Raw genomic sequence first — 16,932 nt, 5'->3', positions numbered from 1 at the left:
AGCAGTACTGTATATAAATTAATTAATTAAGTTTCCCTCTATGGAACTACTAAGCACTCGAGGGGTTTAGACCTCCAGACAGCAACACACACTTGCACAAATTAACACTCTCTCTCTCACCCACACACACACACACAATTTGCTCCACACCGAGTAGCTGGCTGATAAAAGAGCTTAAAAAGAGTACCAGAAATCAGGACATACATGAAGCAGAATGAGGCCCTCTCCAAAAGTGACAATTTAATACATTTATTAACACCCTGAAAGAAAGAGGAGATTGCTCAAGTCCTGGGTTTCTTTTCAGGGCGGGAGGGGGGGTGTATCCTTTCCATTCTGAGGGTGACAAACATAAACATCATAAAATGGATATCCTCCGCGCCGTTTGCTACACCCTGGAAAGGAGATGGAGCAAGGAGACGTGGTTGGGGCATGGATGCCTTTTCCCCAGCCTCTGTGTCCTGTAGTCCCAGGATGTTGACAAAAAGAAACACTATTAACAGAGGCAGACGTTTCTTCCAGGTCTCTCGTGTTACACAGAGTTCTGTGCATGGTGGAAGCTTGCTGCTTTCACCACCATTTCTCCAACAAAGAGCAGCATCCCAACAATTTCTCATCCTCTCTCCACGGGGGACCATCGCAGCAGCCCCTCACGGAAAGGTTAAAATATCCTCCACCCTTCCAGCATATATCCTGCCACAAAGGGCCTAGTGTTTCAAGTGGAGGAGAGTTCCAAGGACCACCACGTTTAACCATGTTCTCAGTCAAAACTCAATCATGGAAGCTATTGCTATTCAGAAGTTCACTTTCAAGTTGCGGGGAGTCGTTGGCTCGGGGACCCAGCAGCCAACTCCCCCCTCCCCCCACGATCCCTGTTTATTCCCTAAGGAGCAGGAGAAGGGCGCATTTTCAAAAACAGGATAATGGTTCCTTTTGAGGTCCTACCCTCCAAAGAGAGAGAGTTGCAGCCTCTTGGATCCTGCTCCAATACGAGGTCCCCAAATAGTTTTTGAGGGGCCATTGTTGTCAAGGGATGGTGGTGTTCCCTCCAGGCAGTTCCAGTCAACTGAGCCGCTGGGTTCCTTTCCAATTTCAATAAATGAGAGGAGCGGGGACAGAAGCATGCAAAGTGGGGGGGGGGGGGAATTCCTGAAAAATCCTGCAGTGTGGACTCTCTCATCCCCTCTTGCACAAGAAACCTGCCTTCTTAGGCACTCCAGCCAAATTCAGACGCCACAAAAGCACCACCTCCAAACACCCCCCCTCCCTTCGAAGCAGCCAGGATCAAATTATTATCACTGCTGCTTTCCCCTATCCCCCTCCAACCCTGTGTACACACAGAATCGTGAGAGTTGCAAGGGACCCCCCCAGGGTCATCTAGTCCAACCCCCTGCAATGCAGGAAATCCAATTTGAAACCTGCTTAGCTTTGCAAAGGTCCTAGCAGTTTTATTGCTGCACAAGGAGGAGACGCACACAGTGGAGGATTTTTCCCGGGCAGGAAGAAAGAGGCTCATCGCCCACACCTCTCCTTTCAAGAGGGGAAGCCCACTGCCAGAATCAGCGCACCATTTCTAAATACTGCCAAGTGCAGCCATGGAATTGAAGACGCCCCTCCAAAAGCGTGCTACCTTCCCCCCCCTCCTTCGCTACCCTTGCTGTACCCGACCTTGCTAGATTGGAACAATTGCCCCATTTCCATTGGGACGATTTAGAAGTCCCTGTTTCTCCAGGGGAATGTTAGGATGTCAGCCACGGGGGTGGCAAGATGGGGGTGGGAGGGGCCCTCCAACATATTTTATGGCTTTATTTTAAAAAACGAAACACCGCCTTGTAATCAATCCAAAAGCTCTGTACACTGGCCAGAGTTATGGCTTTATATATTTTTTGAAAAAACAAGAGCTCTGTGTGATGTCGAAGCTTGCTGCGTTCACCGATGCAGCATGGACCACACAGGAACCACTTTTTAAGAAAACGGAAAAAAACCGGTGGCAATAAATTAAATGCATCCACCGTTGCCCTGCTTTGGGATGGGGGACGGGGACGGGCGGGTTCTCGTCTCCCCGAGGCGACAGGGGCTGGGGATGGGAAGAGAAGGCGAGGAAGGCCGGGCGCCCTGTCTTGGCTGACCCGAGTCGACGGGCCGGGCGGCGCGAGGGGTTCAGTCGTCGGGGGTGCAGGCGGGGTGCAGCTGGTCGGGGCTGCCGACGCTGCCGGTGCTGGAGCTGCCGTCGCCCAAGTCGCGGGGCCCGCAGGGCAGGTTGAGCTCGGAGGAGCCTCCGCCGGGGCTGGGGCTGGCGTCGGGCCGGGCGGAGGCGCACTCCTCCTCCAGGGCCAGGCAGAGCTCCTTGAGCTCCAGGTTGTCCTTGGCCAGGCGCTCCTGGAGGCCCTCGAGGCCGGCCAGCTTGCGCAGGCACGCGGCCACCTCGTCGCGCAGCACCTGCGCCGCGTGGTGCCCGAAGAGCTGCCAATGTCGCGCCAGGCGCTTGGCCTTCAGGCGGTCCTCGTCGAGGAAGCAGCACAGGTCGCGCAGCTCGCGGTTCTCGGTCTGCAGGCGCCCGTTGACGGCCTTCAGCTCGCGGATCTCGCGGAGGTGCTCCTGCAGCTGCCGGTTGACGCCCTGGATGAGCCGGCCGCGCTGCACCAGCGCCGCCAGCTTCTCGGCCTCCTCGTGGCGCAAGCGGCGCACCAGCTCCTCCTTGCTGCACACGCCCAGCTCGGCGTCGCTCAGCTCGGCCAAGGCAGGGCAGCAGACCCCCGGCGTCGTCGGAGGCGTCTCCGGGCTCTGGGGGGGTCCGGCCGGCGGCGCGGCCTCGCGGGCGGCGGGGAACATCGCCGGGGCGCACAGAGGACTCGCTCCTCCGCGGCGCGCTCACCTCCAGCCAAGGCGCAGCAGCAGCGACATCTTGCACGATTCTCCTCCTCGCCCTGTTCAGCAGCAGCAGCAGCAGCAGGACATCCTGCCCGGCGGCGGAGATTCCCCTCTCTCCTTCCTCCTGCTGCTGCTGCTTCCCCGGGATAACGGGACGCACGGACGGGAGGCCCGCCAAATGAGCGACGCCAAAAGCCGACGCGCTGCCTCGGCGTTGCAAATGCACGGGTTAAACGGTAGGGGAGCAGGTGCATGGTTGCGAGAGGGGCGCCTGCGCCGAATGGGGGCGGAGTGGGGTGGGGGTAGAGGAGAGAGAAAGGAAAGGGGGGCGGGCGGACATAGGGGAGCGTTAGCGGGTGTGTGAATGCACGGACTCCCCTTCTGGAAGGGGCGAGAGGGGCGGTGGCGGGATGCAAAGGCTGGCAGAGAGAAGGAAGCAGCAGCAGGAATGCATTTGCAGCAGCTTCGGAATCCCGTCCAAGCGCCCGGCCGGGCGCCTCCCTCCCGCCGGCAGAAGGATTAAGAGGCCGCGCAAATGGCTTTAATCCGGATTAATGAAGACCGCCGCCGCCATCACTCAGAGGCCCTGGCTTCCCTTGTACAAAATCATGAAGCCAGTGATCATAAGGCCGCGAGGCTCGGCAAAGCGCAGCACAAGCAAAAACCTTTCCAGAATGCAAAGGAGACGGGGGGGGGGGAGAGAAAAAACTGCACCCGCTTTAATTATGGTGGATTAACTGGCAGGACTCCAGCAGCATCGCATTCTCCCCTGTTCGTGTCTACTGGGGTGTAAACCCCGTTGACTTCAGCTGCATTTGCGGCTAGGCAGGTCCCGCTGAATTGACCCTATGCAGCTAGCTAGGATTTACTTCTGAGTGGACAGTATTAAGGTTACAGGGGCTCAGATTGAAATAATTGGTCTAAGATATTCATTATCTTCGTTGACTGTCCATGAGTTCCAAAGAGGAAGAAAAAAAGGTTCTCTGTCCACTTTCTCCATGCCATTTTGCATAATTTAATAAGCTACCTCTTGCTCGTCTTTTCTCTAAACGAAAAAGTTCCAAACGCTGCAACCTTTCTTCATTACGTAGTCGCTATACCCCCCCCCCCCATAATTTTGGTTGCCCTTTTCCAAAACTTTCCCGTTATCCTTTTTCAGGTGAGGCGAACAGACCTGGGCACTACAATATTCCGAAGGCAGTCGCACCATTATGATGCCTGCAGTTTCATTTGTAATTCCTTTCCTAATGATCCCTAGAGTGGAGTTTGCTTTTCTCACAGCTGCTGCCCAGTGGGTCAACATCCTCATCAAGCTATCCATTAGGACCCCCAAGGTCTCCTTCCTGGCCAGTCACTGCCAATTCAGACCCCATGTGAAGTTCAGTTTTTTGTGTGTGTGCCAACATGCACCAGTTTGCACTTGTATACATTGAACTGCATTTGCCATTTTGCCACCCCTTCACTCAGCTAGGAGAGAGGTCTTTCTGGAGACCTTCACAGTCATTTTTTTTCCAATAACCCTGTACGTTTTAGTATCACTAGCAAAGTTGGCCACCTCATGGCTCACCCATCTTGATCGTTTGTGCACAAGTTCCCAAAGCCAAATCTTTGAGGGAATTCCACTTTCTAGTCCTCTCCATTTAGAAAACTGTCCGCCTATTCCTGCTTGCTGCTTCCTCCAATTAACAGGTTCCTGATCCACAAGGGGCTTCCTGGAGAAGCTTCACCTGTTGAACTGTTACACTGACACACTGCTATGAATGGGACAGGAGTCCTGCCAGAAATTGTAGGCGGGAGGGAACAGATCCAAGATTCTGGAATGCCTGTGTGACGTGGGGGTGGGAAAAGCCTTTGTCTTCAGCTGGGTTTTTTGGCACTGGGACTGGTGCCATCAGATGTGGGGCGCGTCTCCAATGGGTCACATGCTGCACACCGCCCCCCTTTTGGAAGAGAAAGGAGAAACCCACAAACTCCATGGAGAGCAAAGTCAGGCACTGCTTCTAGGGTGCTTCCAGGGGCAGTCAGTGCAGGATATATTGTTTATGGCACTTGCTGGCTTCATTGAAAAGCTCTCCAAGGAACTTGCAGAATTCTAGAATTACTGGGGAGATGGGGCAAACCTCAGCGGTGGTAGTAGCAGCACCTTTGCATGCAGAAGATACCAGGAATCTCCAGGTAGGGTCGGACAGTGGCGTAGCGTGGGGCGGGTGCACGGGGGCAGTTGCCCTGGGCACAAATTTGTTCAGGGAGCACAATTTCAACACCCAGTGCTGCCTCAATACAGCTGCACGCTTCCATCGCTGGGCTCCGTTGAAAACAGCTTCTTCAAGTGAACCAGAAAGTGACCTCTCCAAACAATGGAACAACTCTCCTTTTTTTACTTCTGTGGCTGCGACCTCCTGGGTGATGCGGGCACCATTAGGCAGTTGAATGCGCATGCATACTCCGTCTGTTTCCCTCCCTCCTACCCAGCCTTCCACATGGCCACAGGCACTGGCAACCATGCTATGTCACTGCCTCTTTAGGAGAAGGAGGCACCATCCCAGCCCCAAAGGCCCGGCCCCTGCACGGCTTGCCTCTGCAGGACATCTGTCATGGAGGCGCCTCGTTGCACCCTCTTGCACCCTCTCAGAATCCAGTGGCATCGGAGAGCTCTGTTCACCCTCTGCACCCCACCCCTGGCATCAGCCTATTGATGCCCAAATGATTAAGGTTTTAAATGACAATTTTAGGTTATATTTTAATAATCGAAATTTAATATATATATTTAACTGCCGCTATATCTGAATTGATTCTGTTATACCCAATTGCAATCCAGTGTATTCCTGTTGTGTTTTATGATTTTTCTGATATTGTAAGTGAGCTGGGAACTGGTCTGTGACCGTGATAATAAAATTCAACAGATGGCAAAGCAGCTCTAAACTCTGCCATTTCACAACACCCAGAAGGAACTTCCTGAAGCAGCCTCCTCACTCTACCTAATGACAGGATCAGGTTCCTGTGCATTTCTAGGGACTGGCCTGTTGGTCTATGCAGAATTCAGATGAGCTTTGCTGGCTGATGGTGGCATGTAGACTAGATCACATTGAAAGAGAAGCATGTGAATGAACTCCGATATGAACCCCCAACGGTCATCTGGTCCATCCCCCTTCAATGGAGGAATCTCAACTAGATCATATATGACAGGTGGATGTCCAACCTTTGCTTAAAAACCTCCAAGGAAGGTGAGTCCAGCACCAGAGTGAAGTATTTAATTAGCCATTTCTGGCAGTCCTGCTCTCAGAGTGCACCTTTCATATTTCTGTATCTCATTATTCAATATTTAAGCTTACAGAAGATTCAGAAGTTTTCAAAGCCTAACGGCATGCTTAGCAGCAGGTATTACACAGTGTCAGAAGACATTAGAGAGAATCTAACATCTCAAGCTTAATGGTTCGTGGCACCATTTTAGGTGCTTGGGGAGCGGGAACAGGAGGAGGGCGTTGACTGCATTTGGGTTTCTCTCTCCAGTCCTAATGCTTCGGAGGCTAACTAATTTGTTGCATCATTTGCAAAGGCCCCAGCAGAGGCATACCTGGGCTCCCTTGTGGCCTTGCCAAGGAGCTGCATTGGTGGCCCCTATGCCTAGCATCCTCCATAAGGAGATATATCTGTGCCACTGAAGCTGGGAGAGACCATAGGCCAGAAACTCCAAAAGTGTGCTTTTCAGCATCTTTCGCACTGCGCCAGTGACTTCCTTCGCAGCCACTGGGGTCTGCTGTGCTCCTCCTCCTCCTCGATGGTCCATCTGCCTGCTTGCCCTCTGCTCACTGCTTTGTCTTCTGCCTCCTTCCTCCATTGCTTTCTTTTTCTTCCTGCCACCACTCTCTCCATCTTTCTTCCCTCTGAGCTCCGCTGGCTGCTCTGTTCACACTTCTAATAGTGCCATATACCAGCCACCGGATTCCTTTGCTGAGGCACCCAGAGGAGTCCGTGTGCCTTGCCTGGCCCACCCAGAGCAGCGGCCTGGGGAGTGCACAGATGGCCAGGTGGGCTCCTAGCCCAGACCCTCCTATTTTCCAGGAACAGTCTCGGATTTACAGAAGCTGACCCAGTTTCTGATTTGATCCTGGACTGTCCTGCTTTTCCTTAGGACGTCCCTATTTTCTTTGGAGAAATGTTGGAGGGTATGGAGTTATGCAACCCCCAAGCCCAGGAGATAAGTAACTACAGTATACAAGAACACATCTGAAGGCAGCCCTGTGTAGGAAAGTTTTTAAATGTGCAATGTTTTATTTTGTTTTCATATATGTTGGAAGCCACCCAGAATGGCTGGGGCAGCTCAGTCAGATGGGTGGGATATAATAATAATAATAATAATAATAATAATAATAATAATAATAATAATATTTCATCAGGGAAATGTTGGAGGTTATACTAACCAGGGGTCAGTAACCCTTTTCAGCCATGGGCCAATGCACCCTCCCTCAGACCATGTGGTGGGCCGGATTATATTTTGAAAAAAAAATGAACGAATTCCTATGCCCCACAAATAACCCAGAGATGCATTTTAAATAAAAGGACACATTCTACTCATGTAAAAACACGCTGATTCCCGGACCGTACGCGGGCCGGATTGAGAAGACGAATGGGCTGCATACGGCCTTAGGTTGCCTACCCCTGTACAGTGGTATCTCGGGTTAAGTACTTAATTCGTTCCAGAGGTCCGTTCTTAACCTGAAACTATTCTTAACCTGAAGCACCACTTTAGCTGATGGGGCTTCCCGCTGCCGCCGGAGCACGATTTCTATTCTCATCCTGAAGCAAAGTTCTTAACCCAAGGTACTATTTCTGGGTTAGAGGAGTCTGTTACCTGAAGCGTATGTAACCCGAGGTACCACTGTACTAACCGCTCCAAGCCCGATTGGAGAGGCATGGTTTTTGCGCGCCCCTCCCCCCGCGCCCGCACCCTTGGTGGAGGGGAACTTAGACAGCCCCTAGGTATGCCGCTGGGTGCCAGAGAATTAGAGACATTTGTAGAGGATAAGGCTATCAACGGTTACTGAGCACGATGGCCATGTTCTCCTTCCAGTGTCGGAGGCAGTGAAGTGCCTCTGAATCCAGTCGCAGGGAATCGCAAATCGGGAGCGTTGCTGTAGCACTCAGGTCCCGCCTGTGGGCTTCCTAAAAGAGGCATCTCGTTGGCCTCTGTGAGAAAGCGATGCTGGACTAGACGGGCCCCAGCAGCCAGGGTCTTAGAATCATGGAATTGGAGAGTTGGAATAAAGGGACCCCCAAGGGCCATCCAGTCTAACCCCACCTCCGCAATGCTTGCGTTCTTACCTCCGCGTTCGCAAATAAAGCACGCAAATAAGACACAGTGCTGCGCACCGAAAAAAAATGTGTTACAAGCGAATAAATGATGCTTCCAGCCCCGGAGAAGGTATAAAAGCAAAGCACCAATGCAGGCGTAACGAGGCTCCTGGTCCTCAGCCCATCGCTGCATCCCAGCGCGCTTTAACGCTTTGATGCCAGTTCCCAATACCGCGCCAGTCACAAAGATGGCAGCGAGGGCGCGTGCGCAGAGAGAGACTCCGGCATGTACGTGACCCGGAAGAGGATCGCTCCGGCGGGGTCATGTGCAAAGGCTCTATCCAACTCAGGGGCAGCTGAAAGGGAGCCGGTACCAGTTGCTGGAAGGGGGCGAATGGCCGGCGCGAGGAGAGGGGCTCGGCGCCCGGGTTCTCTTGGAGGGCGAGAGCCGACCCAGGTTTGCCGAGTGGCCGGAGGAATCGGAGCTGCTGGGTTTACTATGCAAAAGGGAGGGGAGGGGAAATGGGGTGGGTGGGGGCTATGGGGTTTGCTCTCTCCGCCACCCCGTAGGATTTAGTGCTGCAGGCTGGGTGACTCTGAACACGTGCAGAGTGCCAAGAGAAGGGGAAATGTGAAGGTTCTGAGTGTTTTCTCGTTTCCCCCACATAAATTCTGGTGCCACAGGCTGGGTGCCTCTGAGCACGGGCAAAGTGCCAGGGGAAGGGGGGAATGCGAAGGTGCTGGACTTTGCCATTTCTCCCCCAAAATGTCTGGTGCTCCTGACTAGGTGCCTGCGAGCATGTACAGAGTGCCACCTTTCTTGGGCAAAGCCATTTGGATCTTTTCCCAAGGGCAGTGTGCTTCTGGGGACGGGCAGGTTGTCTTTCTTTTCAGACGGGGTGGGCGGGCATGAAGGCTGAGTCCGTGTTCCTCACTCTACCCCTGCTGCAAAGTGCTGTCCTTTCTTCCTTTTTTATTATTAATTTTTTTTTATCCTACAGAATATAAAGTACAATAAACATTGAATACTCTTTCTCTCTCTCTCTGAGTGTATTTACATCTCTTCCTGTTGTGTGTTGTTACCACTCTTTCTGTACCACTCTTTGATTTAAAATGCACAGGGCAAATTACAATTCATTAAATTGTAAGGTTGGGGGGAAACAATAAACCAGCAGTAACCAAGGAAGTGACGGCCATGACGGTAGGATTCTGGGTCTGGGAGGCACCCTTGGGTGAAGATGGAGTGCTGTCAAATATGTTGGGTGTAAGCCATGACCCTTAGATGAGTATTACTCATGAACTGGGAGCACTGCTGCCAGAGGCAGTATGGTCCCATCCATTCTTTAACAGTCATGGCTTCCCCCAAAAGAATCCTGGGAACTGTAGTTTATTAGAGGTGCTGGGAACTGCAGCTCTCCGAGGGGGTCTCCTAGCAACTCTCAGCATCCTTAACAAACCACAGTTCCCAGGATTCTTTGGGGGAAGCCATGACTCTAAGATGTGGACGTGATCTATGCCCCTGAGCATGAGACCAGTTGTGGGGATTGTGGGAAAGGCTATTTATTGTGTCCTGGGCTTCCCAGAGGCATCTGTTTGGCCACTATGAGAACAGGGGGTTGGGACTATGTGGCCCTTTGGCCTGATCCAGTAGCCAAGCTTTCCTGATGTTCATTATTGTCCCGACAGCTGCCTGTCTGATCTCCTGAGACCCGGTTTGGGAAGTAGTGCCAGATCCCAAAGTTCTCCAAGAGAACTTGATTACCTGGGCCATGACGAGCAACCTGGACATCTTTGTGGGCAACACCACCCTGATTGATGAGGAGGTCTACCAACTCTGGCTGGATGGCTACACAGGTAAGGCTGGATCCCTGTTTTTTGTTCTCTCATTCATTCACAGGTAGGGTGTAATGGTTTAAGTCACAGAGGTGGATAACCTTTTCCAGTCTGAGGGCCACATTCCCTTCTAGGCAGACTTCTGGGAGCCGCACGCCAGTGGTAGTCACAATACCTCTCTCCATATGAATTTACCTGGACCCTGAGATCATCTTCTGAGGCCTTTCTTCATGTGCCTTCTCTATGAGAGGTCTGGAGGGTGGCAACACGAGAACGGGCCTTTTCTGTGACGGCCCCTCGCTTGTGAAATGCTCTCCCTAGGGAGGTTCTCCTGGTGCCTTCATTATGCGCCTTTAGGTACCAGGCAAAAAATGATCCTTTTTACCCAGGCCTTTGGCTGATTAACACCCAGTGCCTTTTAAAAATGTGTTGGGAGGGGGGTTATTGGGTTCGGCTGGCTGACATTTTTTACCTGGCGCCTAACGATGTCTTCTTCTTTGGCGATCACTCGTAGCCGAGTAAAATTGTCTTCCATAATATAATGAAGGCAGTAGCTGAACCTCTCTGGGGAGAGCATTCCACAAACGGGGAGCCACTGCAGAAAAGGCCCCTTCAACGGAACAAAACAAAACAAAACATAAACCCTGGAGAGCCAGTGCAGACAATATGGAGCTAGATAGACTCATTGCTGTGCCCTGACATAAGGCAGTTTCCTATTGTCCTGAAGGAAAGTGGGAGCAGAGAGTCATGAATGGGGTTATAAGCTGTATTTCTGGAATGGCGGCTCTCCAAGTGATTTGGGGCTACAGCTCCCTGACCCCTGGTCCTGCTGCTGTAAGTTGCAACCCCACTGCACCCAGAGGGGCCTGACAGGCTTCCCCACCCCCTTCTGTGGATTTCACCCATCACATGTTTCCGGATACGGACACTTGCCTCCTGCCCCCGCAGTGAACGACGCGGTGACGCGCCGCATCCGCAGCGGGATCCTGGAGCAGACGGGGGCCACGGTTGATGTGCTCCAGAGCGACACCATGGACCACTACCGCACTTTCTACATGCTGGAGCGCCTCCTGCACTCGCCTCCCAAGCTGCTGAACCAGCTGCTCTTCCAGATCCCCCCTTGTCGCCAGACCATGCTGATCGAGAGGTGGGGCAGGGCAGCTGGCGAAGAAGCCAAGGGTGGCGCGGGCGAGGGGGCAGGGATGTTAAGGGGGAGCCAGAGGGGGGATTGGGGCAGGATTCTTGGTGGAGGATCCCTTGGGGGAAAGGCAAAGGTTGGAGGGTGAGGCAGGAGTATTCATACATCAGCATGGGTTGATTGATCGATTGAATTTCTATGCCACTTTTTTCTTCTTTTCTATTTTTCAATAAAGAATACAGTCAAACCTCGGTTGCTGAACGTAATCCGTTCTGGAAGCCCATCCGGCTTCCAAAATGTTTGACAACCGAGGCACAGCTTCTGATAGGTTGCAGGAGCTTCCTGCACTCAAGCAGAAGCCGTGCCGGATGTTTGGCTTTCAAAATACATTCAAAAACCAGAACACTTACTTCCGGGTTTGTGGCATTCAGGAGCCGAAACGTTCCAAAACGGAGGTGTTTGGGAGCTGAGGTTTGACTGTGTGTGTGTGTGTGTGTGTGTGTGTGTGTGTATGAATTTCTGTGCCACTTCAAATGAATCCTGCAGTGGCTTACAAACAATAAATAACAATAACATGATACAACATCACCTGTGCAGAACAAACCATATAAAATAATTAACAAACCACCAATAAAACAATTACAATCTATGAAACGCTATTGACACAGCAGTTACTAATAATAAGCTGAGTCACAAGTACAGCAAAAGTCATAGGATTAACAGATCAATATGGTGTTTATCTATAAAGCAATATCAACGCTATTGACAAAACAGTAACTAAAAATGAGCTAAGCATCTCAATTACAGCAGAAGATGTATTAACAGATCCATATGGCATCTATAAAACAATATAGGGCAGCAGGGAATGATGGGAGTTGTAGTCTGGCTGTATCGGGAGGGCCACAGGTACTAAGCTTACCTTCTGTTGTCTTGTCCTCTTCCTTGCCTGCCCCTTCTGGCGGCAGGTATTACGCCTTCGACGAGGCCTTTGTACGGGAGGTGCTGGGCAAAAAGCTCTCCAAAGGCACCAAGAAAGACCTGGACGACATCAGCGTCAAAACCGGGGTGACCCTCAAGAGTTGTCGGCGGCAGGTAATCTCTCGTCCCTTTGTGGGTGGCAGGGGGACCCCATGGAACACCTCTGACTCTTTTCCCAGGATGCCTGGGCAGGGTGGAAATAAAAGGGCACTGCCTGGGTGTCAGAAGTGTAGGAATGTCGCACAGGGCACCTTTTCCCCAACCTGGCACCCTCTGGTTGTTCTGGACTACAATTCCAACCACCCGCTTTCTCAAAAGATTTATCAGAGGTTGCTAGTCCTGCGTTTCCCTTGGTGAGGCTGTTGAACCTATTTAAGCCTGTGGTGTCGATGAGGCCTGTCTGTTTCTGCTCTGTTTCAGTTTGACAATTTCAAGCGGGTCTTTAAGGCCGTGGAAGAGCTCCGCGGGTCTCTGGTGGAAAACATTCAGCAGCATTTCCTGCTCTCGGACCGGTTAGCCGGGTAAGGGGCAGCGGGAGGGCACTGTGCCCTGGGATTTTTGTTTGTTCATTTCAGTATATTTAAATATATTATCTTCCGATCTCAGGGCAGGTAGCAAATCAGTTTATGTTCAGGCAACCTAAGAAATGTGTCTAAAATCAGCTGTACGAAACATCAGACCTAACAACCTTCTATGGGGCCAGGCCAGCTCCTTACAGCAGCAGAGGACACTCAAAGGAGCCCCACAACATGGTTGTGTGAGGCCCTTGACTTGTCTAGGATGTTCCACAAAAAAGGTTTATGGGGTGACAGGGAGGCAATGGCTAAGATTTAGTGGAGTGGCTTTCTTAGTAGCATTAAACCTCCCCTCTATCTGTCCATCCGCCCCACAGGGACTATGCAGCCATCGTTTTCTTCGCCAACAGCCGATTTGAGACAGGCAAAAAGAAGCTGCAGTACCTGACGTTTGAAGACTTTGCGTACTGTGCTGAGCAGATGATTCAGAACTGGACTTTGGGGGCGGTGGGTGAGTTTTGGACCCACGTAGCAAGATTCTCGTCCTCGTGTTTGTGAAGCGGAAACTGGGAAGTTACGCCACCTTTCCTTATATCCGTCTTGGAAAAGATTTGTGGTTTGTCTGGAGGGAGCCAAATTGTGGGTCCAGGCATGCCAAGTAGGATGGGGAATCCTTTTTGATCTTCATCTCCCTGCTCCCAGCCCCACCACACACACATGCTCAGCAGGTCTACTTTGCAAGGTCAGTGGGGCCACCCACCTGTCAAAGTTGACTCGCGGGGGTCAGGAGGGAGATTGCTTCTAACTCCTCCTTCGTCATCTGACATGCAGGCAGCTCAATCCTGCTTCATCCAGCTGCATCGCTGTCTGGGGTCGTGGGTCTGAGTCCCACATTGGGCAAAAAGATTCCAGCGTTTTAGGGGGTTGGACGAGATGATCCTTGGGGTCACTTCCAATGCTACAATTCTGTGACATCGCCTATGACATCAGGTGTGGGGCTCCTGGGCATGGCTTGAAGGAAACAGTCTCACAGTCCAGCTGGAGAGGCCCAGCGGACTAAGTTCGGCCTTTGGGTCATCGATTCTCCACCGCCATGCTAAGCCAAACCGTGACTTAGCTCAGCAGCAGAAGGGCTGTAGAAAGAGCAAAATGTCTCCTCCCTGGGAGACCTGGGCATTTGTCCATTTGTGTCCAGCCTCTCTCTCCAAATGCCCTCTGTCTTGCCTTGGCAGATACAAACGTGGATGATATGGATGTCGACCTGGACAAGGAATTCTTGCAGGGCCTGAAGGAGCTAAAGATTCTGATTGCTGACAAAGACTTGTTAGATCTGCACAAGAGGTACCTCGGATGCAGCCTTGGCCGAGTGGGGTGGGGGCTGTTTGCAAAACAACCAGGACGTGGTTGCAGCAAAGGGGAATTTGGCACTTTGCCATTTGCTCTTTGAGGTTTCAGGGCTAGAGCCCGGGTTGTAGGGAGCCTACATCTCCTCCTAGATGTTAGACTACAACTCCCATCAGCCACAACCAACATGGCCAATGGCCAGGGACAATGAGAGTGCAGTAGCTTCTGGAGGGCCCCAGGAACCCCCACCCTGCTTCTAGAGCCCTAATCATAAGCCACCGTAAAATAAGACACTTAAGGCCTTCTCTGACCTCTCCTCCTTATTCCCTCCCCATCCAGTTTGGTGTGCACAGCCTTGCGGGGAAAGATTTCTGTGTACAACGAGGTGGAAGCTAATTTCAAGGTATGGCATGGAGGAACCCTCACTGGGATACATTCTTTAGTTTCGGGACCCTCTTTCCAGCAGCTCCTCCCTCCCTCCAAGTGGCTGATGCGAACTTTGCGCTTGATATTTGTTGGTGCACTTGGCCTGCTACTTCTACTCCTGGCCATCAGAGGGGGCTGTTGTCCTTTGGAAAATCTCAATCCCCCCCCCCCCAGACACAAACTGGGGTGGGGTGGGTTGGCAGCAGCATAAGAAGGCTCTCTTGTGACCCTTCCGTTAACCCTTGCAGAACCTCTCCCGAGCCCTGATCAACATTGCCTCAAAGCTCACCCACAGCAAAGATGTCCGTGACTTTTTTGTGGATCTGGTGGAGAAGGTAAGCAGTCTCCCCCCCCCCCATCTGAGCACCCCCTCCCGCCAGTGGATCGTGCCTGAATCACTGTGGATGGAGGCTGGGATGTCAAAATAAAAAATAAAAAATCACCAATGAATTAAATGATGATTAAATGTGTTTAGAGCCTAAGCATGCCTGCCACTTTTCAGAGTATAAGAAGGCAGGTCCTTGTCCCAAGGAGCCAACAATTAGAAAAAAAATCATATAGGGATAAAAAAACAGAGGTGTGTGGACCAGGGACAGGGGGCATGGCTGGGGAGGGGACGCGGGGAGGGTCCTGAGGGTCATGCAGAGAGACTTGGAGGCCCTCATTTGTTCCTCAGGCCTGAGGTCCTGTGAGATGTGCTGCCGCACTCTTGCCTTGACGCTTGTCATCTCCCATTGCAGTTTGTTGAGCCTTTTCGGTCGGACAAATGGAGCCCAAACGACGTGCGTCTCTTTCTGACACAGTACACGGCTTGTGCTCACACACTGGATGCCTTCAGGTTTGTAGGAACGCCAGCACCCAACCAGCTCCCAACACCTGGATTCTCCTCTGTTCCCTCCCTCCCCACCTTTGCCAATGAATTGTTTACTTTCACTAGTAAAGCCTTATATAATTGTCCTTTTCTTTGCCTTTATACTTGCCCTTCTTCCTGCAAAACAGCCCCCCTCCGTATTTTTTTTTTTAGGGGGAAAGATCCCACTCTCAGTCTTCCAGTAAAAACATTTTCTCCCTTTCTCACACAGGATCGCTTCCAAATAAGTTGTATTTAAAGCAGGTCCACTGACATGACTTAAGCTAGCCATGTCCATTAATTTCAACCGGTCTACTCTATAAGTAGGGCTAACTTTTGCAAAAGACCCACACCTTTTGAGTAAAACTGTGGGATCTGCTAACACAAGATAACCACCAGCTTGGACAGCTTTAAAAAGCTGTTCAGAAAGATGCTTAGGAGGTTGAGGTAATTTTAATCCATATTAGTATTTTAACTATTGTATGTTTTAAAAGTAGTGTTTTGATTTCCCCCCTTGCATTTTACCGCTTCAACTTTTGTAAACCGCTTTGAGGGTGTTTAATTTTTTGTTTTATTTTTTTTTACAGCCAAACAGTGTATAAATTTTATGACATAAATAAACAATAAAAGCTCAGACAAGTTGCTGGAGGGCAAGGTGATGCGCTAACTGCAGGATCACTGTGCCAGTATCACTGAATACCAGTTATTGGGAGGCAAGAGTGGGAGAGGGCTATTGTCCTCCTCTCATAAGACAAGCCCTGATGGATCAGGCCCATTGCCCATCTAATCCAGCATCCTTGTTCTCATTCTGGACATTAGATGCCAATGGGATGCTTGAAAGCAGGACCTGTGTGCCACGGCGACTCTCCCCAGCAACCGGTAGAAACTTAACAGCCTCCAACAGTGGAGGGGAGAACATAGCCATTGTGGCTGGTAGCCACAGATTAGCAGCCTTCCGTTCCATGAATTTGCCAAATCCCCTCTTAAAGCCATCCAAGATGGCGGCCATCAGGTCATATTGTCCTGCCATCTGGTTAACCTCTTTCCCCCTCTCCTTCTCCTGCAGGCATCAAGCTCTCTGGGAAAGATACATGGGGACGCTGAAAGCTTGCCTTCTGAAGATGTACCATGACTGAGCTCTGCACTTAGTTCTTTATTTTTTCGGGGGGGGGGGAGGGGAGGAAATCACCTTTAGGTGCAACAAGTTCCAGGCAAAAGAGAACCCGGAGCCCTTCTTCAGGGGAGACGTTTGCTGTTCGCTTGCTGGCTGCGGCTGTCCTGCACAGACACACACAGTTGTGTGTCCACACATGGCGCGACCACCAAGTTTCACTCTTTTCTCTCTACATCTTCAGCAATTAAGGGTTAAAACTGTTGTTGGCGTTGAGAAATAAAGGAGGAGTCCTCACGGATGTTGCTTGATTTGTCTGATTCTGGATGGCCTGACTGTGAATAGGCCCCATGGCAAATCTATCTATTTTTCCTTCTCTTGTTTTCTTGTTTTCCCCATGTTGAGTTACGTTCTCCATGCTTCCACAACCATTTGCAATATTTTGTTGCAAACTGTTCGCTAGCATTATGATGTAACTTTCCCCTCATCTCCAATGTTTGTATGCGATTCTGCCAAACGCCCACATTTTTGCAAAGCAATTTTTTTGCTAATATAATACAGTTGCGGGGTTTTGGTT

The 16,932-nt window shown here is 51.2% G+C and overlaps 2 protein-coding genes across 2 annotated transcripts; one reads left to right on the top strand and one right to left on the bottom strand.

Moving 5' to 3' along the window:
* Window positions 1–225: 225 nt before the first annotated feature.
* Window positions 226–6,282, bottom strand: CCDC85B (coiled-coil domain containing 85B). Its single transcript, XM_083478032.1, has one exon. It carries the CDS (start codon window positions 2,827–2,829, stop codon window positions 2,158–2,160), a length of 672 nt encoding a protein of 223 aa, XP_083334158.1. The 5' UTR covers window positions 2,830–6,282; the 3' UTR covers window positions 226–2,157.
* Window positions 6,283–8,454: 2,172 nt separating this feature from the next.
* Window positions 8,455–16,656, top strand: FIBP (FGF1 intracellular binding protein). Its single transcript, XM_083477995.1, has 11 exons — window positions 8,455–8,617; window positions 9,847–10,014; window positions 10,942–11,140; window positions 12,097–12,223; window positions 12,530–12,630; window positions 13,002–13,135; window positions 13,857–13,965; window positions 14,308–14,371; window positions 14,643–14,729; window positions 15,135–15,232; window positions 16,311–16,656. Exons 2-11 carry the CDS (start codon window positions 9,930–9,932, stop codon window positions 16,378–16,380), a joined length of 1,074 nt encoding a protein of 357 aa, XP_083334121.1. The 5' UTR covers window positions 8,455–8,617; window positions 9,847–9,929; the 3' UTR covers window positions 16,381–16,656.
* Window positions 16,657–16,932: the final 276 nt, after the last annotated feature.

The sequence above is a fragment of the Podarcis liolepis genome, assembly GCF_965112155.1.
Source record: "Podarcis liolepis genome assembly, chromosome: 15".
In the NCBI taxonomy this organism is placed as follows: Eukaryota; Metazoa; Chordata; class Lepidosauria; order Squamata; family Lacertidae; genus Podarcis; species Podarcis liolepis.
The sequence above is the reverse complement of the archived record's forward strand: the minus strand, read 5'-3'. Positions and strand labels throughout refer to the sequence as shown.

Coding starts and splice junctions, on each gene's coding strand:
- CCDC85B (XM_083478032.1), bottom strand. CDS start 2,829: ATGTTCCCCGCCGCCCGCGAGGCCGCGCCGCCGGCCGGACCCCCCCAG.
- FIBP (XM_083477995.1), top strand. CDS start 9,930: ATGACGAGCAACCTGGACATCTTTGTGGGCAACACCACCCTGATTGAT. Junction 12,631..13,001: donor CTCTCGGACCGGTTAGCCGG/GTAAGGGGCAGC, acceptor TCCGCCCCACAG/GGACTATGCAGCCATCGTTT. Junction 15,233..16,310: donor CACACACTGGATGCCTTCAG/GTTTGTAGGAAC, acceptor CTTCTCCTGCAG/GCATCAAGCTCTCTGGGAAA.